Source organism: Dreissena polymorpha, chromosome 7 (genome assembly GCF_020536995.1).
Source record: "Dreissena polymorpha isolate Duluth1 chromosome 7, UMN_Dpol_1.0, whole genome shotgun sequence".
Taxonomy (NCBI): domain Eukaryota; kingdom Metazoa; phylum Mollusca; class Bivalvia; order Myida; family Dreissenidae; genus Dreissena; species Dreissena polymorpha.
Window position 1 is genome coordinate 68563882 of NC_068361.1, and position 27567 is coordinate 68591448.

The 27567-nt window shown below is 36.0% G+C and overlaps 2 protein-coding genes across 5 annotated transcripts in view; one reads left to right on the forward strand and one right to left on the reverse strand.

Moving 5' to 3' along the window:
* The window catches only part of LOC127837135 (uncharacterized), a 39330-nt gene extending 26234 nt beyond the window's left edge, over nucleotides 1-13096 (forward strand). For 3 of the 4 annotated variants that reach the window (XM_052363972.1, XM_052363973.1, XM_052363974.1), the window contains exon 4: nucleotides 11768-13096. In XM_052363972.1, the coding sequence (XP_052219932.1) occupies nucleotides 11768-12813 (1046 nt within the window). In that variant the 3' untranslated portion in view covers nucleotides 12814-13096. The remainder of the gene's footprint in view (nucleotides 1-11767) is intronic. The other variant, XM_052363976.1, reaches the window with a different exon arrangement.
* Nucleotides 13097-19940: 6844 nt separating this feature from the next.
* LOC127837137 (uncharacterized) overlaps nucleotides 19941-27567 on the reverse strand; it is a 31784-nt gene continuing 24157 nt past the window's right edge. Inside the window, exons 4-5 of the mRNA XM_052363977.1 lie at nucleotides 20878-21360; nucleotides 19941-20479 (exon numbers count right to left, since the gene is read on the reverse strand). Of these exons, the coding sequence (XP_052219937.1) occupies nucleotides 20472-20479; nucleotides 20878-21360 (491 nt within the window). The 3' untranslated portion in view covers nucleotides 19941-20471. The remainder of the gene's footprint in view (nucleotides 20480-20877; nucleotides 21361-27567) is intronic.

Genomic DNA, 27567 nt, shown 5'->3' on the forward strand with positions numbered 1-27567 from the left:
TTCTTTTAATTGAACAGGTATTTTCTGAAATGAATGAGGTTTAAGTCTTATCTTTTTATTAGCTTGAATACAGTGAATTTCATTTGTTATAAAATTGGTTTTGCATGTAATATTATCTTTATTTATTTCAAGAGTATTAGTCTCAAAATTTAATTTTGCCTCGTATTGCGAAAAGAAGTCTACTCCTAGTATTGCATTATTCGTTAAGCCTTGTACTATGTAAAACGGGTGCTCAAAGCGCGTGTTGCCAATTAGCATTGGGAGGTTAATGACCCCTTCTACATTGTACGAATTATCAGAAATGGCGGTCTTGACATGGAGATTAGATGGTAGGCATTCGTTTCGCGAAATGTTTGTGGAGGCGAAGAATGATTTGCTGATTACAGACATACTACTGCCCGAATCCAAAAGAATGTTTGTTGGGACATCTGCAATTGTTCCTGGTAAAGAATTATGAAAAAATGTGGATACTACCTTTAAAGCTAATATTTTACGTTTAGATTTAATACTTTGTTTTTGTTTATTTTGAGTTGTATGCGTACTTTTGTTAATTAAACCCTTTTTATTTATTTGCTCGTGTTTTACTTGGAATTTTGAATAATTTGCGTTGTTAAAATGGTACCTACTGCTCTGTCTTTTCCATCATTTTTTAGTTCGAAAACACATTGATTGGAAGTGATTGAATTGTTGGCAATTGTTGCATCGTTTATTGAATGCAAAACAGTTTCTACCCCCCCTACAAGAATCGTATCCGCATTTGGGGCAAATTTGGTTTTGTGCATTTTGTCTGTGTACTTGTAAACGTGGGTTAGATACGGATCTATCGACTATTCGCGGTCTTTGATAGTCTAACGGTACTGACATCCTATAATTTTGGTTTTGTCGTGGTTGAAATTGTTGATAACGGCTGTAAGGAACAGATGGCATTTGATTTGGAAACATATGTTGTTGAGCGTAAGAATTTTCTACCGGTATATTTGGTATTGGGGTTGACTGTAAAGCATTAATTTCCTTAATTTTGATGTCCGCTTTTAAGGTTTTAATCTCTTCCAATAACGTTTGAAATTTTGTGTCAATAGCATTGACTGAAAATGACGTGGTCATGTCACAGAGTTTACAGTATTTGGCCAGTTCTGACAGAGATTCTGGCTGTCTTAAAATAACATCTTTCTTAATACTGTCTCTTAATCCATTGACAAGCAAGCTTACGAGAACTTTTTCTTCTAAGCCTTGTACATCAGTAGAAATTTTTAATGCTCTCGAGATATAATCATCACATGATTCATTTTCTCTTTGTTTAATAGCAATTAGATGATAATCTAATTCTTTAGTCTGAAATCGTTTAGCAAGTGCTTTGGTGAGTTCTTGATAATTAGATTTAATATCTTCGGTTAGATTATTGTAAAAATTCTCTGCATTGTCGGACAGGTAAAATGGAAGAACATTAGCGTACTCACCCCTATCAATGTTATTCATGCTACAAAATTTCTGAAATTTTGCCAGAAACGCTGGTAAACTATCATAGTCTCTGCCTGTAAAGCATGCTAACTTAATTATGTTTGGCTTAAACATTGTACCTCTTGGGTCTGAAGTCTGTGCGGTATGGGAGTTTCTCGCCGGTCGTTCCCCGTCTGCTGGAGGGTGGCCAGGTGCGGAAGGCGTCTGCCTACGTAAGTTAATATTGTCACTATTAGCACTTTGCGATGGAAAATTAGCACTATTAACACTAGGTGATGGGGTATTTAAGAAAAAGTTAGGTCTCTGCGAAATAACACTGGAAATTGGATCCTGTAGTCGTTCGTCGGGAAGGCACTGAAAATTACCATATGGCGGTGGTACTGGGTCGTACCGGAAATTGGATAATGGCTCGAGCAGCGATTCCTTCGGCGGGTCCTGCGTTAATGGCTGGAGTGTTGTTTCTTGGGTTTCTTCGGTGTCTGATGCATCGGATTGTAATGGGTGACTTTGAAATGGGCTGTCATGTATTGTTACTCTTCTGATTGTTTTGATAGAATTTAATTGTTTATGAAAATCTGAACGTAATTGTTTTTTACGACGTTTTTCACTTGCAACAAAATCTTCGGGAGTTTGTAAATAAGGTTTTGACTCACTTGATGATTTTGGAGTGTCTTGTTTTGATATGGTAGTTGATGGGTGAAGTGGTTGCTCCGGAACTGTCGACTCGTCAGGTGGGGATGTTGGCGGCGTCAACTGTGGCGGTAGAGTGGCTGATAGGCGAGAACGTAAATTGTAGTGAGACATCTTGAAACATTTCTGACGATTTTTGTTGTGGAAAATGTTATTGTAAAGGAATTAAACTTTAGAACCTATTCTCCACCAGATATCGTACGTGCTTTTACTTTTTATTTCAATATCCTTGAAGTTTTCATTATTTCCGTCTAGTGTAATCGGTAACGGGATCTTTATTCACGTACGATACATTATTTAGTTCTTAACAGTTAATTATTCTGTCCATTACGGTCTTAGTGAATGTTGTATTTGTAGTGTTTCATTTTCAATTAGCATTAAATGTTACCATTCTTCATTTTATGTAAATTAGCGTTAAGCGCTAATATTCTATAATCCATAATAGATGTAAATAATCAAGGAAGTCGACAGTGTAAACAGCCCATTTTATTCTCTGTAATATCCGAGAAAACACTGTGTTAATTTATTAAACAAGATAAACATTTGCATGCATAAATATCATTTATGATATATACGTACATATGCAACGATATTGATTTCTAATATATATTAATAAATCACACAGAATATTGTTCAATTTCACTAACAGTTTTCAGGCATTAACATTATTTTGTTAAATCATAAAATAAAGAAATTATTTATTTATGAGAAGACAGTACTATTTGTTTTACTAATATGATACTTATAAAATAGCAATTATCATCAATACACAATATATATTTATTTGGATATTGCGCAGTCAAACAACTTTCCTAAATACTCTACACTGAATGTAGGTGAAACAAATTAAAGTAGTAAACAATAATTTAAGTATGAATATATTTATTTGCAGCAAACAATAATTTAGGTTTGAAAATAAATAAGTATCAACAGCTCACCTGTAATATCCGAGAAAACACTGTGGTGAGTCCCCCGCAGTGTTTTCTTAAATATTCTTCCAGATGCAACTTTCTGAAACCTGATCAGGCTTTTCCTAATACGTTTCTCACGTGATCCTATGTGGTCTCACGTGGTACGCTGATTCACCTACTTTTTTATATTTGTTCGGGTCAAAGTTGTTAACCCTTGGTCATGGAACTTTCCAGAAGTTTCTATTGCTTACGTTTGCGTTCTTGATTTGGTAAACAATTTAGATTGGAATGTGCTATTCTTTGTTAGCTTAGTAAGCTGTTTTCTTATAGTACATCAATATGATAGAGTTTGTAGCTCACCTGGCACAAAAAGTATTCCGGTGTGGTTTTGTGAAAACTGGGCTTATGAACTGCGCAATTCCTTAAGTATTTCTAACAATGTACAATAGTTATTCTAAACAATATGCAATAGTTACTTTAAACAATATGCATTAGTTATTTTAAACAATATGCAATAATTATTTTAAAATTTTGTTAATTGAAATTAATTAAAACTTTATTAATTATGATTAATTAAAATTATTAAATAAGTTAAAGTGAAAATTTAAATATTACAAATATTTCATAAGATTGTGATTTTAATTGGATTACATTATTACTCAAGCAGTATTGGATATTAACTAACCTGAGTAAGGAGTTCTTTGGACTCCCTTTTTCTGAAATTTTAGAGTCCGACCCTACTTCAGGAAGTCCAACAATTATGACACTTTTTATATCGTATTTTTCGGTTTGTGAGACATCTTAACCATATATTGTCAAATGCTCTTTCTCGTTTGGTCTCAGATCGAAGTTCAACGTGACAGCTGCTCAATCTTTGTTGTCAACTGTTATCTCATATTGCAAAATTATTTTACACATGTCAGTAATATTGAATCTTATTAATGTACATGTAATTTAAAAAATATATAATTTTCTATAATGCGTTTATGTATGCTTACTTGTTGAGCTTCGGGATTTGTTGTAACAGTCCATTGCTTTATACCTGTTTCTTATAATAGTTAAAATACTATAACAAAGCCAACAAAACGCCACAAAGCCCCTGACATTATTGATTGATAGTTACATGGGGTTATTAACGCCCAATTGATTCACAGTCGTTCTCATCCTCAGTGCCTTGGGACCGTTAAACGTGCATTGTGTAAACAATTACGGGTATTGTGATGATGTTTATAGTGATTAGAGTCTGTTCAGCGAAAGCTTGTTTTATAATCGGAAATATCTTTAAAAAACGACCAAGATTGGGTTGATGTAGAGTTGGAGAGTTTCTCATATTGCTACTCGCAAGCACTGCGACAAGGAACAAAATACATATTTCGGATTTTTTTGTTTTGTCAATGTGTTTAAACAGAATGATGAGTGGCTTTTTATCTGATGATAAAAGGTGCGGACATTCTGATCTTGCTTTACGGGATTTTTCCATAATTCAAACATGATTCCGTTGTTGTAAGTTTTTGAACCCGGGCATATGATTTGAGAAAACTTATAAGAAGAAAAAGGAAAATTATATGAAGTTACACACCAAATCATTGACCCTTGCGATTTGAAATAAAATTATTTTTGAAGTTATCGATATTTACTATACAAGTCTTTAGAAATAATTTGAGGCCCTGGATGAGGCCCCATGACCCGATGGGGGCATGATTTGAACAACTTTAGCATAGGACAACTTGAAGACGTTATATGCAAATCAATAAGTCTCTGGGCCATGCTGCTTCTGAAAAGATTTTTTTAACGTGTTCACTAATACATATTAACATGTATACATGTTATAGTCATGTTAAAAGTAAAGTTTTTAAAATGTACAGTATCTAATAAGTCATTTATGACTGGTTACATTCATGTCATTGTGTTTGTATGTGTAAATTGTAGTATTAACATGCAATGTGATTGGGGCTTTAATAAGATATTTGAATTGAAAAAAAGGTACCCACTGGGCTGGGTCAATTTTTTACCCAACAGGGATGATTTTAACAAAAATGTTACAGGACCAGTATATGATGTTAAACAAAAATAAATCCCTGCCCTAACATTTTGAGAGAAAACTTTTTTTAAATATGTAAGTCTTAAAATATGTCTTCATCATTTGGCGTGGCCAGTTTTAACCCGAGGGACGATATTTAAAAGTACTTGGTAGAGCATAAAGCAAATAACCCTCAAAGAGGGGCACATTTTAACCCCAGGGTAAAACAACAACATTTAAACACTTAAGACGAACCGAACGATTAACAAGAGTTAATCCCCACCTCCCTAAACTACTTTCATCTTAAGTCGTATTTTTGACCAAGTTTTTGAATGCAGTTTTGTTACCCAATTGTCATTTACACCAATCTTCTTACAAAGTTTCTTATACATTGGAAACAAATATAATATTAACAATGTATATTTTGATAACGGACCATGTAGGAACGCTGATTAAAGGTGTGTAAAATGTAATCACAAAAGCTCACTGCAAGTAGGTTGTGCTCATAAGATCTAATAAGGACTCTTGCTAAGTGCATCTGTGTAAGATAATACGTAGCTCTGTTAACAGTGTTTTTATTTAAAAAAAAATGTTAACAGACCGGGGTCATTTGCGTTCCAAATCGTTTCACTAAAACTGGTAAATGGAATTTCATTTTTTGCTTACATAAACTTTACAATTGACAATAATGATAATAATACAATTATAAGTATAAACACTGCATCTCCTGAAAACAAACGTGTAAACAAGACAAGGGTTTTCATGGGATTAAAGAAAAATACTATTCAAGTGCAATAGTGATGGTATAGTTCTGGTTTTGTATATGCTTCCGACAGCACTTAGTTTTGATTGAACACTTCTCACTTTCAATAGACCAGCTGTCTATAATCTTCCTTGTTAACATTAACTCTCACAGATCTCAAGCAGTGGTTGAAGTGTGCCGTAATGACTTGGTATTAAAAACTTCCTTCTGCAGTTTGTAGAGTTTTAATGTGACGATAAAAAATGCAAATTAAAGTTTGTATAGACAGTGTTCGACAATGACTTTTTCTTAGTAAGATATTTTTAACAGACATTCTTATTTTGCGAAACGAAGGGAGTTTTTCTATAATTCAAAGATGATTTTGAAGGAGTCCGACGGACATCTTTGACCCCAAAACAAGGAGTCCGAGTCTCATTTCCTGGAGTCTCGGACCAACGGATAGTGTCGGACACTGCTCAAGGGCAATTTCCATTCGCATACTTTTGTTCCGTGAGTAGATTTATGATTATCAATTAAGTTTATAAACGTGTTTGTACCCAATATATCTCATATAAAATAAGTATTGATCAATAATAAATGTGAATGAACAACCCATCGCATAAATTTACTGATCAGAAATACTTTTCAAATATTATTGACATCGAAAAATATATAACCTAACTTTCATCCTCTGTTTGCTTTTGTCATTTGTTCGAGAAGAAATGTGGCATTGTATCGTATTAAATTCGTCGTGGCTGTAGACAATAAGTTATAATTGCAAACGAACTTTGTGAACACTTCGAAATTATAACTCAGTCGAATTGATCTAGAAATAGAAAGTGCATGCAAACTGTTACTTTGTTTTTGATGTATTAAATGTTTTATTTTTTTCGAGGGCATATGTTATAAATCTTTGTCATTTACCTTCATAGCATGTTCTTATTAAGTCAAGCTCTTCAAAGATTTTTTTCGAACGAGTACTTGTTTAAAAATATGTGTTTGCAAGTGCAAACGTGTATTTTTAAATATAGCCGAATCATAACCGACTCGGGACTACCCGTTAAGTTTTGAAATCAGTATTACTTTGGCTAACTCCGGTTGTTGTTTTTTATTGAAGTCGTAACACTGTTAGTAGTTTATCACGAGGCTCATTGATACTAGCTGGAGTATGCTATCTTTAACTCATGATCCGTTTGAAACCTTGTTCCAATTCACTTTTCCATAAGCACATTGGTCAATTATGAACCTGGGGGATTGGAGACATTTAGTCTTTTTAATATTTTTGTACATTTATATATAACAGACCGCGTAATGATATGTTATGCGACGCAGTAATTTATAGATTAATTTGAAAATTTGGTGACGCTTTATATGAGGTAATCAGAACTTAAACACCGCTAATACATGTTTATTTATTCAAACTGTAAATATGAACGTGTATTATCCCTTTCATAATACATATTTAATAGTATGTTCGACAATCAAAATCCATATTAAATTTCAGAACATGGCGGAAGGAGGTATCAGTCGTACGTGGTCAGAGTCTGAAAGCAACCTCAGCCCCAGCAGCTTGTACAGTAGTCACTCTCAGGCAAGTCAGCAGACAATGTTACGTAGGGGAGTGAAATTTGCGACGTACAACTAAGCAATGCATAATACACCATTTTGTCCTACAAAAAGATTGTTCCATGATCTGTGTAGGTCACATTTAAGATTATAACATTCATCCATGTTTGCTTTGTATAATAAAAATGTTAAAACGTTGCCAATTTAGAAAATATTACATGATTGTCTATTGTTTTATTCGACTACCTCCCATGGAGAGTGGAACACACTGTCACACAATCAACCGGAACACCCCAGCATTTTTATATGCCATTTACTATTAACCTCCTAACGATAAGAACTAATGAGATGTACGCTAGAAAACAACGATTATATGAGTCGTGTTCTGATAAAACTGGGCATAATGCATGTGCGTAAAGTGTCGTCCCAGATTAGCCTGTGAAGTCCGCACAGGCTAATCAGTTACGACACTTTTTGCCTAAACTTGATTCCGGTAAGAAGGGACTTCCTTGAAACTAAAAATACCATAAAAGCGGAAAGTGTCGTCCCTGATTAGCCTGTGCGGACTGCACAGGCTAATCTGGGACGACACTTTACGCACATGCATTATGCCCAATTTTCTCAGAACGCGGATCATATATTAAATGGTATCTTGACACAAAAGGGGAGCACATCACTAGTCGTGAAAAGAACCGCAAGAATACTCCGAAAGACGTACACGCTTGTGTGCGTCTAAACATAGAAATATAATTTTCAGAGTTTGAGCGCATACACATTTCTCTGGTAGATGTCGCTCATTGTATTGTATTGGCGGTAATTGTCATAATCGAATAACCATTCGGCTTTGCGTAACTGCGACACGTTTATTTTCGTAATATTTTATTGGATATAAAATATTGACAAGTTTTCTCATGGAAATGATTATCTGCAGGAATAAAGTCTGTTTCTTTGTCGCCTTTACGAGTGTTAGTTCACGCAATGCGTTATGAAATATATATCAAAATGTGATTTGTTCACGTTTGTTTTTGTCAAACGTTTAAATGTGTCATGTGGTCGTACGCATAGATACCCAAATAAAGATGTATTTTTAATTTAATTTGTTGTTTTATGTTTTAGTACGTAGATGTATAGGGTCTATAGAAAGTGATCTTCCCCAGTGTCCCTCGAAAATTTAAAAATAGTAATAATACATGACACCCTGCTGTTGAATACGAAAACGGAATAATGAAATGTGCATATCCCCGATGTCATTCCTAACTGAAGATTGCATTCGAAAGTATTTTTATGACTCAGACTTTATTTGAGTTCGGTTCTGCTAAGAGGAAGCAAAGTCAGATATATCCTGGAAGAATAACCGAATATAAGCATAGTTTAATTATTTCAGAAATACCCTAAAATAAAACTGTTTTTTTTCTATTTAATCTCTCTTACATATATATATTAGAATGATGTATATTAATACGATATAAACGCAGATTTATATAAATACGATATAAACACTGATTTATGTTAATAAGATATTAAACTGTACAAAGGCCGATGAATTCAATGTAGAAATACCGAAAATTAAAATCAGTAAATCATTTCCTAAACAAAATCTTTCAATGGTTAACCTTCTTGATTAAGGTGCATGCAAGCGTAAGAGTCTCGAATTACATACTTTGAATTATCAAAATCTCTGTTATATTTTGCTTATATTTTTGTCTACAATCACCTACCTTTCAGCATATATACACGCGGACGTTTCAATGACGTAAATGAAAGAAACATATATATAAGTTTCCTTCATAATAAATGAAGAATAACGTCATTTTCATTTGTTATAATCAACGAAAAAATATGACTCAGATCAAGAGTTTAACATTTATTATTATTTTATTAGAATTAATAAGTCGATAGCGCTTTTATTACTTCACACATATTTCTTTTTGATAGAATGTAAATATCATGACTTTTTTCCTTATTTGTGATGCGGCCTTCCGCCCTCACTTTCTGAAAATAATTAGACGCTAACACAAAGTGCTCAGCTCAGCTTTTGGGATAACCTTTTCTTCGTCGTGCGTCGTCCGTAGTCTGTCGTCAACATGCTGTGTTGTTAACACTCTAGAGGTCATATTTTTGTCGGATTTCATGAAACTTTGTCCAAAGATTTTTCCTAATGAAATCTTGGTCGAGTTCGAAACTGGGTCACGTGAGGTCAAAAACAAAAGCGCTATGTCAAATAAAAAAAGCTTTGTAATACTGAAGATGTCACATGTTTTGCCCAATCGTCATAAAACTTGGTCATACCATTTGTCTGTATGATGTCTAAGTTGAGTTTGAAAATGGTTCCGGATCGTTCGAAAATATGGCCGCCAGGGGGCGGGACAGTTTTCCTTATATGGCTATAGTAAAACCTTGTTTACACTATAGACGTCATATTTATGGCCCAATCTTTATGGAACTTTGTCCGAACATTTGGTCTTATGATAGATCGTCTGAGGGCGTGTCAATTTTCATTATAGGGCTAAAGTACAATTTTGTAAAGTCTAAAAAATGAACTTCCATTCAATTATCCTACTCTCTATAAAACTCAATTATATCTGTGCTTGCATGGTTGCAGTGCAATAGGATTGATTGAAGCCTTCTTAAATAGGCATGTGATGATTGTGTAACAAACTTACAGCTCCCTATAAATTTGCCCCAATTTACTGGGCTCTCACATCAAATACATTTGTCTTGATGTCAGATGGGCAGTATTAAGATAGACTGCTTATACAGTTTGAAGTCAGTCAGTAGTTTGGGTGTGGTTATCAAAGATTTGGGATTTTAACAGGTTTTATTGTTGTTTCATTTAGAAATATCATTGAAACGTGAGCCCGATTATTGTTCCGTTAGTTTAAAATAATAACTTTGTTCAAAATGTTGGATAATAAAACAACAGCAATTAATAACATTTTTAGAAGCACAAAAAACTGTTTGGTTAAATGGCTAAGTTGTTTTGGCAATTGTTTTTGAGAAAATAATGTATTTGTGCTAAAGATTGTTTGTGCAATTAAATTACAAAAAGATTTACAGTTTGTTTTGATATGATAAATTTTCAAATTTCTAGTGTGTGTTAACTAAAAAGTTTGCGCATCTGTGGACACATTTGTAACAATGAGAAAGATCAAATGTCAGATGTTTGGTACCTTTAAATATGATCAATGTTGAATTTTTAGAACATATTTGCATACCCATTTACTTTCTTATAATGGACTCGACTCTGATGATATATGATAACTATTCAATAAATTGAATTTAATTATGCAAAAACTATTTCATGAATACTCAATCTGTTTTTGTTTTAGGTACCTAAAGCTGTTCTTGCAAAAACAAGTTGTAACATGTCATCCCGTATAACATCCAAAGATGCTGAGATTGTGGAAAATGTACTTCCATTTTCTTTTGCTCAATACTGTCCTCGTACCACGTTTATCCAAAATAAACCTTTGTAGCAATGGGAAATAAATTTCTTTTAAAAAACCATATACATACTCACAAAAACTACTTTTTATAACGCATATTTGTATATATCCGCCAAAACAACAAACCCTTTCTTTTCACAAAACAAGGTGAACAACCCTTGATTAAGGTTTCTTCTACTCAGGTGATCGACACCAAGGCCACCATTTCTATCTTGTTTAACTTGTGAACATTTGCGCGCAAACTTCTCAAAATTGTGAAAAACGGCCATTGCTTTTGAAGGAAAATAAGCCATAACTAATGTGTATTTTTAGTATCATAATACAATGGTGTGTCAGTCTGTATCAACACTATTTACGAAACCTAATGTTTAGTAATATTCTCTAAAACACAAATGATCAACAAATAATACAAAATAATGCATTTAGTCGTTCGCTTACTTTTTATGATGTTATTTAATAATTTAACAAACACTTGAGTAGTTTATTACAATGAAATAGACTCCATTTGTAAATATTTTTTTTTCTGAAACTATGTGTCAATCACATTCAGATATATGTAGTTTTTCAGAGCTCATATGACGAATAAAATAACGTTGCGTACCTTAAATTGACTTAAAGAGCATCCTAATTTGTTTTCAGCATTAAGTCGAAAGTGTTTCCGTGGAGATCTGCAACATAATGACTCGGCTCGGATACGGCGAGGAAATGAGACGGTGGAGGGTTGCGAAGTACTGCGAGCATGATAGACATCAAAATGCACGATTTCGTGGTTTTACTGTAAAGACAGCTGGAAGCAAGGCAGAGGGCCTTACCTGCCTTTGCGAAAGTGACAGGGACTTATTATTCGCGCTGAACGGTGTGATATGTGTAGAAACTGGTATCAATCTTAACACTATACCAGACGACATAAGTGTGTTTTGGATGGATGATACAGGTGTTTATCCAGGACACTGTATACTGTTACTAAAAAGGCGAGCGCGTCTTCCTAATGCAATTATAAATGCTCTGTGTGAAATTGGTTATGGAAAATTTCTATTAAGTAGTGTTTTATTTATAGATGAATGCTCGAGACAGAAAAAGGAAAATAGTCTTGGAACGGTGGGAATGGTGCTCCATGAACGCGCGGGGCCGGCATTACCGCAAACCTTGGGAGGAATATTCAAGGTGGACGTAGTATATGCAATACGCTGTCAGTGCCCAAGCATCCTACACAGATGGGCTGTCAGACCCCGTCATTGGCCACAATCAGTTGTTGTTCAGAAAGTCGTATCGTTAGGAGCCTATGTAACCCCGTCCGGATTTAAGGAAAGTGAAAACAAGCACATCGAATGGAGGATTTGTTTTAACTCCGGTGAGACAGAACTTATGAACAACCTTAATGAAACACAAGCGAAAGTGTATGTTCTGCTTAAATGGATCCTTAAAGAAATAATTAAACCAACTAATAAAGAAATAACATCGTACGTGTTGAAAAACATCATATTATGGCAAGCTGAAAACACCCCACAGACAGAGTTTCATTCACGTAGCTTACTGCACTGGCTTCATGACGGACTGAGAGGGCTTAGGACTGCTATTGAGAAAAAACAACTTAATTACTACATGATTCCAGAGAGGAATTTAATGGAAGCCTGTGGTTTGAATGATGCACTGAAGCGTAAATGGATAAAAGATATCACGGAAATGATTGAGATGGGTCCCAATGTATTACTGAGATTGGAGAAGATACGAAGGGCCATTGTCGCGTCCCCAGAGCCGATGCTGTGGTTTAGCAAAACAAGGATGGAGATGGAGTTGCTGTATCTGGAGGGCATGAACAGAGCTGCGAAATGTAAACATGAAAACGGTGAGCAGGATGTCCCGGATTTCATGTTGTATGCGATACGGAAACGCCGGGAAGAGATAGTGTTAGAGGTGGCTGCACGTATGTTCATGGAAGGCTGTTCTAATCCCAAATTGTTCTTTAGAATGTTTGTATAGTAATGAAATACAAATACTTACATTTCACGTGAATCATGGCTATACTTATAGTCACATATTCGTTTCAAAACATGCATACAGCCATAAATGCGCTTATTGACTGTATATACGGTATTAAATTATGAACATTATATTATTTGTTGTGCAGTATTAATTTATTTGATTCTCATCCTATTGTTTTCATATGTATGAACGCTCATATAATCATATATTTTGTTAATATAAAACGTTGTCACAGATTCAATTAAAGCGTTTGATAGGAAATAAGTAGTACATGAAATTGTCAGCCCCTGGTGTGTTTACGTTCTTTAAATACTTGTATCGGGCTCGTCCCGTAAATAGGGACAACAGTTTATGTATTGGTAATTTTCCGATCCACACAAAGGGCTTTTTAATGTGAGTTCCGCTCTGGAAAAACAGGCTCGTCAGGGACAACACTATCCACCTTTACTTTAATTTTCAATAAAAAGAGACTTCGTTTGAACGAAAAATAACATAAAGCGATAAAAGTCGTCCCAGATAAGCCTGTGCGGACTGCACAGGCTCATCTGGGTCGACAATGCACTCACATGCATTTAGCCCCGTTTTTCCAGAGCAAGGCTCATAAACAAACGAATCTTATCCATAAAGACATATGCATTTACATGTCGTTTTGTACATCATGCAAAAACATATTGCGAGACAAGATCTTTATATCTATGTATGCAATATTCTCTAAACATATGTGGTATTAAAGGCTGCTGTCATGAACATCCAACTTTAATGCCTTTTTAGGTATTGTAAGTGTTCAAGGTGGATCAAACAATTGCATATTCAGTGTACTATCGGAACCACAAATAAAACTGCTTTGTTTTAAGACGACACATTTAACTATCATTTAATCGTAACACAATGATTAAATGAAAACAAAACATTATCTTTTAGTTTATGCTTTTGGGTGAGGTACGTCATGAAATAATTGTAAATTGTGCTTTAGTTTAGTGGAAATTGGGATTTAGTATATGATGGGCAAAAACTTCATCTGGGTTATGCCTGAAAAACTGTGTAATGATAGGTGTATACATATGCGTCTGTACGCCAATGAACATAACTTTAGGAAGATTTTATGAAAAATAACGTTCCTTTGAACACTAAAATGTTTGCCTCATTTTAATGGAAAAAAAATCTTTTTTTTATTATCGTTTATCTAAAAAGTGTTTAATTGTATCGCCCCGCTTCCGGGCTTCAACCAAAATCATAAATGAAACATATTTAAAAAAATAAGCTCCATGGTATTAAAGATAAAGATGCTGGAAAAAAAGCACCCCGGCATGGCTGACTTCTGCAGTGATTGAAACTCTGGTGGTATCTAAATCAATCAGAATAAACAGTATGTAACTGTATCAAAAACAACCAGTTCTTTGTTATATATGTTGTTTGTTTTTTTTGTTATTCTGTTTGTGTACCATGTACTCTTTTATAAATTCTTGTTGGAAACTTAAATTATAAGAAATAAATTACATGGTACAATTTTTTTAGAATGTCCAATGTTCCTTGACTGCTCGTATTTTTCATGCTTAGTGTTTTAGACAGACATGTTTCTTACGTTTTAATATACTTTTAAGAACAGTCATATTAATCAACATTTAAAATTTAGGTTTGAACAGGAACATCTAGAACTATAAGTGTCAGAATATTCATTCTATGATTTGGTTAGTCGCGCCACCAAGCATAACGATACACTTTGTTTTCTCAAATGGTCAAAAACGCCCTTGTTTGTTATGTTTAGCATTATTTTCAGTTTTTATAATTTAAATATCTGTAGCAATACCTACAGTCAGCTTGAACACAAGTTCACTTGTCAATTGTATCCGGGCTTCAACCAAAATCATAAATGAAACAAATTAAAAAAACAAGCTCCATGGTATTAAATATGAAAATGCTGGAAAAAAACCCATCCCAGCATGGCTGACTTCTGCAGTAATTGAAACTCTGGTGGTATATAAATCAATCAGAATATACAGTATGTAACTGTATCAAAAACAACCAGTTCTTTGTTAAATATGTTTTTTTGTTATTCTGTTTGTGTACCATGTACACTTTTATAAATTCTTGTTGACAACTAAAATTATAAGAAATAAATTACATGGTACAATTTTTTTAGAATGTCCAATGTTCCTTGTCTGCTCGTATTTTTCATGCTTAGTGTTTTAGACAGACATGTTTCTTACGTTTTAATATACTTTTAAGAACAGTCATATTAATCAACATTTAAAATTTAGGTTTGAACAGAAACATCCTGAACTATAAGTGTCAGAATATTCATTCTATGATTTGGTTAGTCGCGCCACCAAGCATAACGATACACTTTGTTTTCTCAAATGGTCAAAAACGCCCTTGTTTGTTATGTTTAGCATTTTTTTCAGTTTTTATAAATTAATTTATTTCTGTAGCAATATCTACAGTCAGCTTTGAACACAAGATCACTTGTCAATTGTATTATGCATTATTATTATGAAGTGTATTATTTGTATTATGTATTGTTTCTATTATTGTAATAAATGATAAAACCAGATAAATAAAATTTACATTTCAATCATGTTCGTATTTCACCAGGTGTAATGACTCAATGAATCTAGTCAGTTCTCATAGGTTAACTGCACAAACAATATAACACACAATGAAACTCCAGAAACTATAACAGGAGAGAAATTCGTGTTCTGATCTGCTACCTTTGTTACAGAATATAAACATAAATGATGAAAGTTTAGATTGCCGTATAAGAACAGTACATCCAAACATTGGTGATTATAACCGGTTTGAGGGCTGACCGAGCCTCATAATGACCCCAGAATTACTTACAAACGAAACGCGCAGTTGAAACGACTCTAATGAAATTTACTTTGCAGATAGAAAATGAAAACTTGAATGCCAAAACTTAACGTATGAATTAAATTCTTGACACATACGTTACGTGCTCTAGTGTCGTGAGTACGGAAAATCCATTAAAACGATATCACAAAAGAGTTATAAGCATATAAATACAATATGGTCGATCTACCAAATGATTAAAGTATCTAGTTAGATATGTATCTACACAATATTCCAATAAGCTAGGTGTAGCAAAGTTGGTCATTATGTTTCACAAAATAGCTCTACTGCATGCAGTCAATTCTTCTTCTTTTTTCGTCTTCTTATTTTTCTTCTTCACAGTATTTGCAGGACTCGTCTTGAGCATCGACGCAATAGGACTTTTCAATGAGTCTTGGGCCTGGGTAGAACCACTACTTGGTGTATTTTTTTTTTGGAGCTAAAACAGTCACACAGTGGGGATCGAACCCGTGACCTCCCTGAAGACTGAAATATGACAACAATGGAGATGCGTACGGGGCTACGATCTACTGTGTATCAAGCAGTTTTACCTCTTGCCCTGATTAAGTATAAAATTTATCATGCGCATTGGAATATGTGTATAATTTGACTAAGGCACTGTCTTCTATCTGCATGTATGTAGACAATATCGGTCAAAGATCCCGAATGGATATCGTGCTGGTATAGTTAACGCAAAATAAAACCATATCGGACCTGTATAGCACCAATTTGCATTATGCTAGGTGGGTACGTTCCTGAAGAAAGCATTTTGAATAAAGCTCTTGATTACGTCCTGGCCGTGAAATACAAATTGACCGAAGGGGTTCTTGTCTTTTGTTTCTGAAGTTCTTTATCTAGTTCAGAATCGCAAGGTATCAGGGGAATTAGTGCGTCCGACGTAGAGTCGTACGCTAGCACAACTTCGGCGTTAAAGTCGAACAAACGTCGTTTACGTTACGACATTTTAGAAGAGACGGATAACACAAAGATCTTGTTTCTAGACAGCAGCTGAGCATGCTTTTCTCTAAAACAGAACATGTGTCGACACAAAGTCGTTTACAGAAACGTTCTCACTCGCATTCTAGTAGTGAAAAAGTCAACACTTTCGAGGCACGTAATCGAGTCGTCCGAATGTTCGGAAAATAAAGACAGTGGAGTTTCTTAGTTTTCTACAATATCAACCGACCTCTGTCATGAAAATTGATGAAGTTTTTGTATGAAACTTTAAGTGAAGACGCTATAATCACCAAGGCTTATATAAACAAAAAGCACCTGTTACTTAACAGGTGCTTTAAGTTTATATAAGCCATTATGATTATAAGACACAAGTAATGGGCTATGGCTTCTTATGTCGGACACGAAATTATTCGACAACATTATATGAGGAGAACTTTGGTTTATTTCCTATAGATGAAGACAAAACAAATACTAAAATGTATCTAGTCTTTGATATCTTGTAAACCATTTTGGAAGCAAGACTTCATTTACGAAGAATACGGGCAGAGAACTATTTTCACAGCCGTGCAAAATGGCTGTAAAGACAGAATATCGGGCACAGCAAACGGTACGGCTTGGAATAATTATTCAGAAATACATGAAACAAGGCTTGGCAAATTCTGGTGGATAGCATTAGTTCACATGATTTGGTATGTAAAGCTGTGAGAGTAAAATCAATGGCATTTTTGCCATGTATCCTTAATGCCTTGACCAAATTAGCCGGACTTGCGCAGCCAATCACATCAAAAGACCATGTCAGAATCTTCATTGTATGGTCATCAGGATTCAAACAATTGTACTAACCTGCCGTTGTTCTGAAAAGGTTATGGTGCTAGTCTTTAGTCTATACCGCAGTGACGCAAATAAAAAAGAGGCATTTGAAATGTGTTACATGTACTGAAGAAAACAGAGCGCAAGCGTAAAACTTCACAAGAGCGATAGTGCGATAGTACGATGGCGACAATGTGATAGTGCGATGGCGACAATGAGATATTACGATGGCGACATTGCGATAGTACGATGGCGACAATGCGACAACGCGATAGTTGCAAACCATTCCAGTAATTTTCAAATCCGAAGTTTCCTCGCACAACCGAACGTTATGGTTAAGAGTCAGGAAGCTCCTTGACATTTGGTTACACGGCCAGATCAGAGCAGACCAGTGGAACTTTTTTTCATAAGGACGTCTCAGAGTGGGAAACACTGCTGACAAAGGGCAAGAGAACAGCACGGCTTGGAATAATTATTCAGGGATACATGAACCAAGGCTTGGCTAATTTTGGTGGATAGCATTAGTTGTCTCCTTAATGCCTTGACCAAATTAGCCGGACTTGCGCAGCCAATCACATCAAAAGACCATGTCAGACTCTTCATTGTATGGTCATCAAGATTCAAACGATTGTATTAACCTGCCGTTGTTCTGAGAAGGTTATGGTGCTAGTCTTTAGTCTATACCGCAGTGACGCAAATAAAAAAGAGGCATTTTAAATGTGTTACATGAACTGAAGAAAACGGAAGCGTAAAACTTCACAAGAGCGTACACCAGTACGGAATACCGTTAGTGCCATCGTGGTGACACATTAACATCCAGAGAGCGCCAATGCGATAGTGCGACAGTACGATGGCGACAATGTGATAGTGCGCTGGCGACAATGCGATAGTACGATGGCGACATTGCGATAGTACGATGGCGACAATGCGACAGCGCGATAGTTGCAAACTATTCCAGCAATTTTCAAATCCTGAAGTTTCCTCGCACAACCGAACGTTATGGTTTAGAGCCAGGAAGCTCCTGGACATTTGGTTACACGGCCAGATCAGAGCAGACCAGTGGGACTTTTTTTCTAAGGACGTCTCAGAGTGGGAAACACTGCTGACAAAAGGCAAGATAAATGTAATAGCAAATTGTCATCAAATACATGTAGTGGCTCGATTTCTTTGTTTATGGATAAATGGGATCAAAACGGATCGATGGGTTTCCGACCTTCTTCAGACAGGTAACACAATGGAGTTCGATCAGAAACCTCTGCTTGTAGGAGTAAAACAAACCAACGATTTAAATTACTTGCAACTTAACATTCAGTGTTTTTTAGCAAAAAGTGCAATTTAAATTGTAGCAATGTAGCATCGGTTGCAATTGTACCGGCAAGGCTTTTAACGTAGAAATTTGCATGTCGCAATCTCATTGAAATAACTGTTGCCATGTAGTGCTGACCAAACAAAATATTAACCACTGTCATCGGCCAGATTGTAATCAGAGAGAATAGTTCAGTGTAAATTGTTGATATAAAACATCACATTGACAAAAATGCACTTGGATATTGAAAACAAAATGTTAATCAAATGTGTATGCGATGAATTTTCTGTCTGCTAATTTGAATTCAGCTGTATTAATTCTCCGTGCTATTACCTCTCTCTGTTGGTAAAGAATGAATTCTGCACTCCCTTCGTATTAAATAATTTACTACTTTGGTCAATCTGATTCTTTGGGATATTGATAGAGAATTCTTCATTAAACACACGGCTAGACATATAGAATTCAACATGTTGCTTTTCTTCTTTTCACAATGCATACATTTCTGTACTATTATGTTACGTTTCAAGAATCTGGAGATATGGCGTCTTTTTGTGTTGTGCCGATACTTAGTTATTGTGTTGGCAGGTGGGCCTTTACAGGGGCCTTTTCACGTTATGGTAAATTGACGAAATTAAAAAAAAATGTTTCAGATTAACAAATTTTCGTTTTAGTTATGATATTTGTGACGAAACCCTTATACTGATCATTCACCATTCTCTAAAATATCCATAATATGCATCTTTTGACGATTAAAAAACCTAAAATGATAACGCGTTGCAACGCGAAGCGATTAAAAACTGTGGAGAGTTTTGTTGTTTTCGTTTAATGTTTTAACACTTCGAGGGTTGCTTATATTTAGTATAAAATACATCTCTCATTGTATGAGCACGGATGGTCGAGTGGTCTAAGCGTTAGACTTTTACTTCAAGGGTCAGTAGTTCGAGCCCATTGAGGGTTACTTTTTTTCTTTCTTTAATTTTATTCTTTTTTTACTGGAGCTTTTTAGATCCATTGTTTTACATTTATCAATATAAAGCATTTAATGACAAATTTAAAATATCTGCAAAAATCTGTGAAAAGGTCCCTTTAATACGTCGTTCATAGCCGTTGTGCCCATCCTTCATTATGGTGTTTGCAGATGGGCCTTTTAATACGTCGTTCATAGCCGTAAAGTTTCCTTCGTTTAATTTCTAATGAAGCAACGTCTTTTATTTTCAGTTTAATTTTTAATAAATGAATAAAAATAATGTAGCAAAAACATTTCAATGCATGGATTTTGGTAGAACTGATCAACATATGTCCGTTGTTTCGTGCATTTAATGTCTTCAATATGTGTCAATAAACGTGTCTATTTCTTGACAAAGGTCTTTCTCAGCTATCAGCGTCGATATTTAAGCTGGCATATAAGATAAGAGATGACCGTCTAATTGTTGTTGTTTCGTTTTTATTGAGTATGATAGTTGTTCATTACGGATTCCCAAAACGCAAGGCATTTTCGAGCAATAATTTATTGCGAAAATATGTAGGAAATATATGCATCGAAGCGGATATAAGGGAAAACAATATTGATTAAAAGCAATTTCAATCAAAATGCAATAAGCTACAGAGGGCATAAAATCTCGTCGGTTGAACAGTCCGTCGTCTTCATCGTCGGGTAGTGAGATAAGGTGCCAGTGGACATCGACACCTTATGGTCGCTGATATTTCGTGAACGACTGTCTTCTATCGGAACAGACTAATATTCTGCAAAAGAACATTATTATAATACATTAGCCATGTGTTGTTGGAAAAACATTGAACAGCTTTTTAATTGTTTACTGAGAATGGATATGATATAAAATGTTGTGTGACTCAACATCAATACTTTACGGCTTAAGATGTAAACTAAACGGACGACGCGCTCAAAGCGTTTTAATAAATTTACATTTTGTGTGCGGACGCGTCCATTGGCTTAAAGTGTATTACATGTTACTTGTCGCTTTCTTCTTCGATATTAAACGATGTGTTATTGTCCGCCAACTTTAACGTTATGTTAATAATGTGTTATTATAAGCTCACTTTATCGTTTTGTTAAGCAAGTGTTATTGTACACTGAGTTTAACATTTAACATCATGCAAATGATGTTGTATTGGACGCTTACTTTTACCGCCTCCTCCGCGTCCAGCACCGCCAAAACCGCCACCGGAAACGCTGAAGCCGCCACCAAATGCTCCACCCACACCAGCGGGGCCACCGGCAGATGGACCGCCTGCAAAAGGACCTGGACCGAAAGGACCGGATCCGCCGCTAAAGAATCCGCCACCTGAAGCAGATCCTGAGAAAAATCCGCCTCCTGATGGGCCTCCGGAAACTGGGCCGCCGATTGGGCCGGAAGGGGCAAGACCGCCTGTAGATCCACCGGCAGAGGGGGCGCCTGCAAAAGGACCTGGACCGGAAGAACCAAACCCGCCGCTAAAGAATCCCTCACCTGAAGTTGATCCTGAGAATAATCCGCCTCCTGATGGGTCTCCTGAAACTGGGCCGCCGATTGGGTTGGAAGTAAGAAAGCCGCCTGTAGATCCACCGACAGAGGGACCGCCTGAAAACGAACCTGGACCGGAACCGCCGCTTAAGAATCCGCCACCTGAAGCAGATCCTGAGAAAAATCCACCTCCTGATGGGCCTCCGGAAACTGGGCCGCCGATTTGGCCGGAAGGAGCAAGACCGCCGGTAAATCCACCGGCAGAGGTACCGCCTGCAAAAGGACCTGGACCGGAAGGACCAGAACTGCCGCTAAAGAATCACTCACCTGAAGCACATCCTGAGAAAAATCCGTCTCCTGATGGGCCTCCGGAAACTGGGCCGCCGATTGGGCCGGAAGGAGCAAAACCGCCTGTAGATCCCCTGAAGAAGCCGCTACCGGAACCAGATCAAGAGATGAAGGTTCCTCAGGACGGGCCGCCAGCAGAGGGTCCGCTTGAACCTCTTGAATGAGTTCCAGTAATTATAATTTTTACGCCCGCTGAACCGTTGGCGCTTCCGGTTGTACCACCAGTTCTCCATTCGCCACAAGTTCCCCAACTACCGGAAGCACCGCCACCAGTTCCAGATCCGCCAGTCCAGCCACCAGTTAGACCACCATGGGCACCCCATGAGCCTCCGCCGCTCCATCCAGTCTGACCTCCCGATCCACCTTGACCACCCCCGGATCCTGCGCCACCAGTTCCTGATCTTTCTCCCCAGCTGGCGCCGGTTCTAAAGCCTCCTCCAGCGGAAAATATACCACCACCACCAACGTTAAATCCACCGTTATGTCCCCCTGGAAATACAAATTTGAATTACTGAGTACATGTACGTGCAAATATGTACAGAAGAGCTACTGCGATCACGACAAGCCTCTCCCTGTCGCCTGTCCAGAAATATTTTACATATTTCTTAATGTTCGTTTAAGTTGTAAGAAATAGCTTTGAGTGGAATATTTCCTTGCTTCTTCAATACGCCTCCATTAGCGGTACATCTTAAAGGATGTCTAAAACTTTTTCAGAAATAAGGGTTTGTATCGCAGTAATGTCTGCATGAAGGTTAATGTTGTTGTTTTTTTCTCATTAATCAAATTCCGTGAAATGTAACAATTATACAATCAATATGACGCGTCGGTGACAATACCGGAAAACACGAAATACGATTTATTTAAGCTATTTCACGCATGTTTGTATAGCACTCCATGATTTTGCTGCACGAAGGACACGCTATTATTTGAGACTCGTTCTGGGAAAACAGGGCTTAATGCAAGTGCGCTTTCATGATATTTTTTACATGAAGTGTCTGCTTAGCAAAAATCCAGTTAAGGCAGAAATTATGGTGCCTGATTAGCCTGTGCTGACTGCTTAGACTAATCTGGAGCGACACTACGCACATGCATTAAGCCCTGTTATCCCAGAACAAGGCTCATTTCGTGGGCGTGTCGTGAATACTCAGGACTCTTGATGGGACGATATAGACGGAATACTTCATCTTCAGCTATCAAAATAACATTTTTTCTTGATATCGACTAAAGACTTAGTGCAGTACTTGTCTCAAAACATAGACATCTCGATAATGTTAAGCATGTTTAATGAATGAGGAATATCTTTGTATTAAAAAACAACAACACTTACTAAACGAATAAAATCTAAAATGGACGTTTATTATGAATAATATAGAAAACGATACTGGTTTAATTTAAAACAAACAGAATATATTGGATTTTTTGACTGAAATAAAGATTTTAAGATATGATCCGCCCTCATTTGAAACCAGGCTTAATGCATATTCGTAAAGCATCGTCCCAGATTAGGCTTTTGAGTTCGCGCAGGCTTTTATGGAATATTTTGTTGAAAGGAAGTCTCTTTTAAACGAACATCTAGTTAAGGCTGAAAGTGCCTTCCCTGATTAACCTGTGTGGACTGCACATGCTAATCTGGGAAGACACTTTACGCACATGCTTTAAGCCCCGTTTTCCCAGAGCGAGGCTCATATTCAAACTAAAACTGTTTTCTCTCCTTTACCGACGGCTGTGACGGTGCCGACGAAAAGTGCCGTCAACAAGAAAACGTTCATCTTAGATTGTCTGCAGAACCACATAACATAAAGAATTACATTTTATTCATGGAGTAGATGTTTAGAGAGTTATAAATTTCGAGAATTTTTAGTCGGACTCTCCTGTGAAATACAAAATTAGCGTTTTAAGCGGTTTTAATCAAAACACGCGTGATTTACTTTATTTTTTCTTCAAAGAGATTTGTTCACATATTATCGAAGTGTTAAAAAATGTCACTATCTGAATACATTAAAAAATATTATTAAAAAAATATATATATTATGCCAAAGACAAAGACAAACATATTCTGAATTCCTTTAGTCTCAAACCTGGGTCCTCTAGAAGCAAGAGATTACACGCCACTACTACACCGTCCATGACTTCGACTTTGCATTGTAGTTCAAACACTAAGTTGGATATAAGCGTTTTTTGTTAAATTATCAATTAAAAAGATTAAAAACGCTGTGTTTCGATTGATGATAAGAATAAAGTAACACATATTTGTAACGTTTTCTTAGTCAGGATTGTCATTTTCCATGTTGGATAATCATGCTTACAATTTTTTTTTAAATTATGACATTTTTTTGTAATTTTACCACACTATGAACAAGTCACTTTATGATACGTAAATGAAAAAAGATCACATGCACAGTAATGTAATGTTATAGCAGAATTATGTCTATGTTTCACATATACAGTTGTATGAATTGAGTGTTTAAAGAAACGTTCTACACTGTATTGTATATATTAAAATGTTTACATTTGTAAATGTGTAAATTATCTTTGTTTAAGTAAGTGACTGTTACTTAATACTACAAGTTCAGTTGTAAACAAAAGTTTAGCGTAATATTATTGTATTAGATTCTGATGTTCAGTTTACAATTAGCGTTATAGTTTATTCTTCATTTCGCGGTACGTTTTAAGAATTTTGTTTCAAGTAAATATTTAAAATTACCTTGCTTGAGGAAGGATGGCGAATGCACCGTGGTTTGGGAATCAGGACCTTATATACTCACCCTGCATCTGACTGCGCAATCACTTCTAAAGATGACGCAACGCCGTATATTAGCTAAACAAAAGCCTATGACATCTAATTATTAATCATGACATTATCATCAAAGGTTTTCTATAGTAAGCGATTGCGCATTATTTGCAATGTGAAACAAAAATAGGCTTATCTATGATCACCCATTCAATTTACACAGAACTTTATGCGATTTAATATTTACATCCATTTGAAGATTTTGAAAAATAATAAACGGCGCATTAAGGAAAGTTCTGCTTAAGGGTTGATATGTAAACACAATCCAAGTGTATGTCATTTTGCAACGGTAATGCGCAATGACTGGTAAATTAATATTTATTTCAATGTTATTGAGAATGACCGACACAAAGGGCCATAGCCTGTCCAGAAATATAAGGGCATATTGTTGATCAAAACGTGTATGTACTTATATGCGTCGGTTTGTGCTACCTGATTTTACAAAATAATTATTATTTAGAAATATATGTGTATTTCTAATTATACATTTCCAGATAGGGCAATGTGTACGCAATCTATTAACAGATATTCAGATGTGTGAATAATATATTTCAGGATAGAAAGATGTGTATGTTATCTATTTATTATATATATGTGCATAATATATTTCCAGATTACGCAATGTGTACATAATCTATTTACAGATATATAGATGTATGTGTGAGTGTGTGTACCGTAATTAGTCTAAGTTTTCGTGTCCGAAAATTTAGATACGGAAAATATTCCAAAATGGCAGGTTTCCGAAAATTTAGAGACAAACATTAAATATTCAAAATGTTTAATTATATTGAAATTAAAGCAATAAATCAACGCTCAATAGTGTGTCTACTTTGAAATAAATAAAACTTCACAGCTTAGCTAACTCTTACCTGAAATGATACAGAACAAAAAAGTAAAAACATTAAACATACCGCTTCCTTAATTGGAAGATATCATTTAAAATGCTGTTGGTGAAGCGATTGTTTTCTACCGGTACACATGGTTATTTACCCACTTACGCAAAGTTTATGATCAATTGCCCTAACGGTGTACGATCAACCTGCATTTAAGAACACAATTTTGACATTATATGTATTATTGAATCGCATTTTACGGGAGATCAGCCACTTAATATTGAGTGGTACAAGTGGTATTTGAGAAATAGGAGTACGGTACATATTTGGGCGCGGAACGGATCTGGCGGGGTTGGGTTTCTGGTGAAGGATGCATTGCGGGGTTTTAATGTTACTGTTTTTAGACGATTCGAGTGAAGACATTGTGTGGCTTAAACTAAGCCGTAAGTGTCTTGACTACAATTTAATTGCGTGTGTTTGCTAATTGCCACCAGAAAACTCATCCAGACAAGTTTACGTTAATGCTTTCTTCGATACGATTCTAACATGAGTGTATAACTTTCAGAGCCTTGGCAAACTGTTTATCTGTGGAGATCTTGATAGTCGGTGTGGAGCCGAAGATGGCTTTGTTGTTGGAGTAGATGATATTGTACAAAGAAATATTATAGATTATAAGACTAACAATTACGGACACATTCTTATTGAGTTCCTTATAAAACGCAATATGTGAGTTTTGAACGGTCGAAATACCGTTACGAATGACTTCACATCTGTGTCCAGTAAGGGAACCTCGTTCGTTGATTACTGTATAATTGTTCACCATGAGGATCTCAGTATGTTTCAGGACTTTCAGGTTTTACGGGTCAATGATATGCTAAATTCTAGCGCGGCAGTTGGAAGGAGCTTCGTGCTAACATCGCTTCCCGACCACTCATGTTTACTATGACATTTTTCGGTAGTGGGTTTGGTACAACTGCGACGGAGGTGCACGAGAGAGAGGCAGAGGATGAAGTTTCATATATATATATGCCACTTCGTCTTTGCCTGAGTTATTTCTCGGTGAGGGAGCTTAAGTGGATTAAATAAGTCGTGTCATCACTGAGTTAGAGACAGGTTATACACTTCAGGGTGATATAGATAGGGCATACTCTGACTTTTGCTCTCTCAGTGGGAATGAAATGACGGAGAAGCTCCCAAGATGGAAGGCACTTGTGAAACATGGGACATCAAATAAGCGACGAAGGGTCGGGAAGCCATGGTGGAATGATGGCCTTACCACCTTGTGAAATTATGTTTGTAAATCCGAAAGTAAATGGTTAAACTGTAAGTCAGCATCTGATAGGGCTCTATAGAAATCTGATTATGCCCAATGTCGAAAGCGATTTGACCGTGCTGTTCAGTCTGCCATGCGGAAACACTGGGTCAAAACGTAGAATAATATAAAAGCAAACCTTGATTATGACCCTCAAACATTTTGGAGGGATATTGGAAAAGTCGCACCAAAAATCAGACAAGTCGCCCCAAATTTATTAGACAACTCGCCCCACCGAAAGACAACTCACCCCAATTTATTTTCGAATAGTTTGCGAGGCATGTGCATGAATTTGAATAAATGTCTATTTGATCAGTATTTTGAATATATTTCAATGTATTTAATACGGGTTGCCTGAAATGTTGTGTCTGTTACTTTTGACTATTATTATATACAATAATTTTTTAAATAAAATATTTGTTAAGTAAGCTTTGCTAGTTGTTTGTTTATTTGTGTTTGATGAAGATATCAATTATGGTAATTAATATATTAATTTGAACATTTTGGCGACGCTTTATGTGAGGTAATCCGAACTTAAACACCGCTAACACATGTTTATTAATTCAACATGCAAATATGACCGTATATTATCCCTTTCATCATACATATTTATGATGTATGTTCGGCAATCAAAATCCATGTTTACTTTCAGAAAATGGCGGAAGGAGTTATCAGTCGTACGGGGTCAGAGTCTGAAAGCAACCTCACTCACAGCAGCATGTACAGTCGTCACTCTCAGGCAAGTTAGCAGACAATGGATGTATGAAATAAAGCCGCTTGTAAAGTACGTGGGGGAGTGAAATTTGCGACGTACAACTAAGCAAGGCATAATACACCATTTTGTCCTAAAAAATATTGTTCCATGATCTGTGTAGGTCACATTTAAGATTTTAACATTCATCCAAGTTTATTCTGTGGAATTTAAATGTTAAAATGTTAAAACGTTACAACGATTAATATTATATGAAACGGTATCTTAAAACAAAAGGGGAACACATCTCATGTTGTGAAAAGAACCGCATGAATACTCCGAAAGACGTACACGCTTGTGTGCGTCTAAACATTGAACTATAATTTTCCTAGTT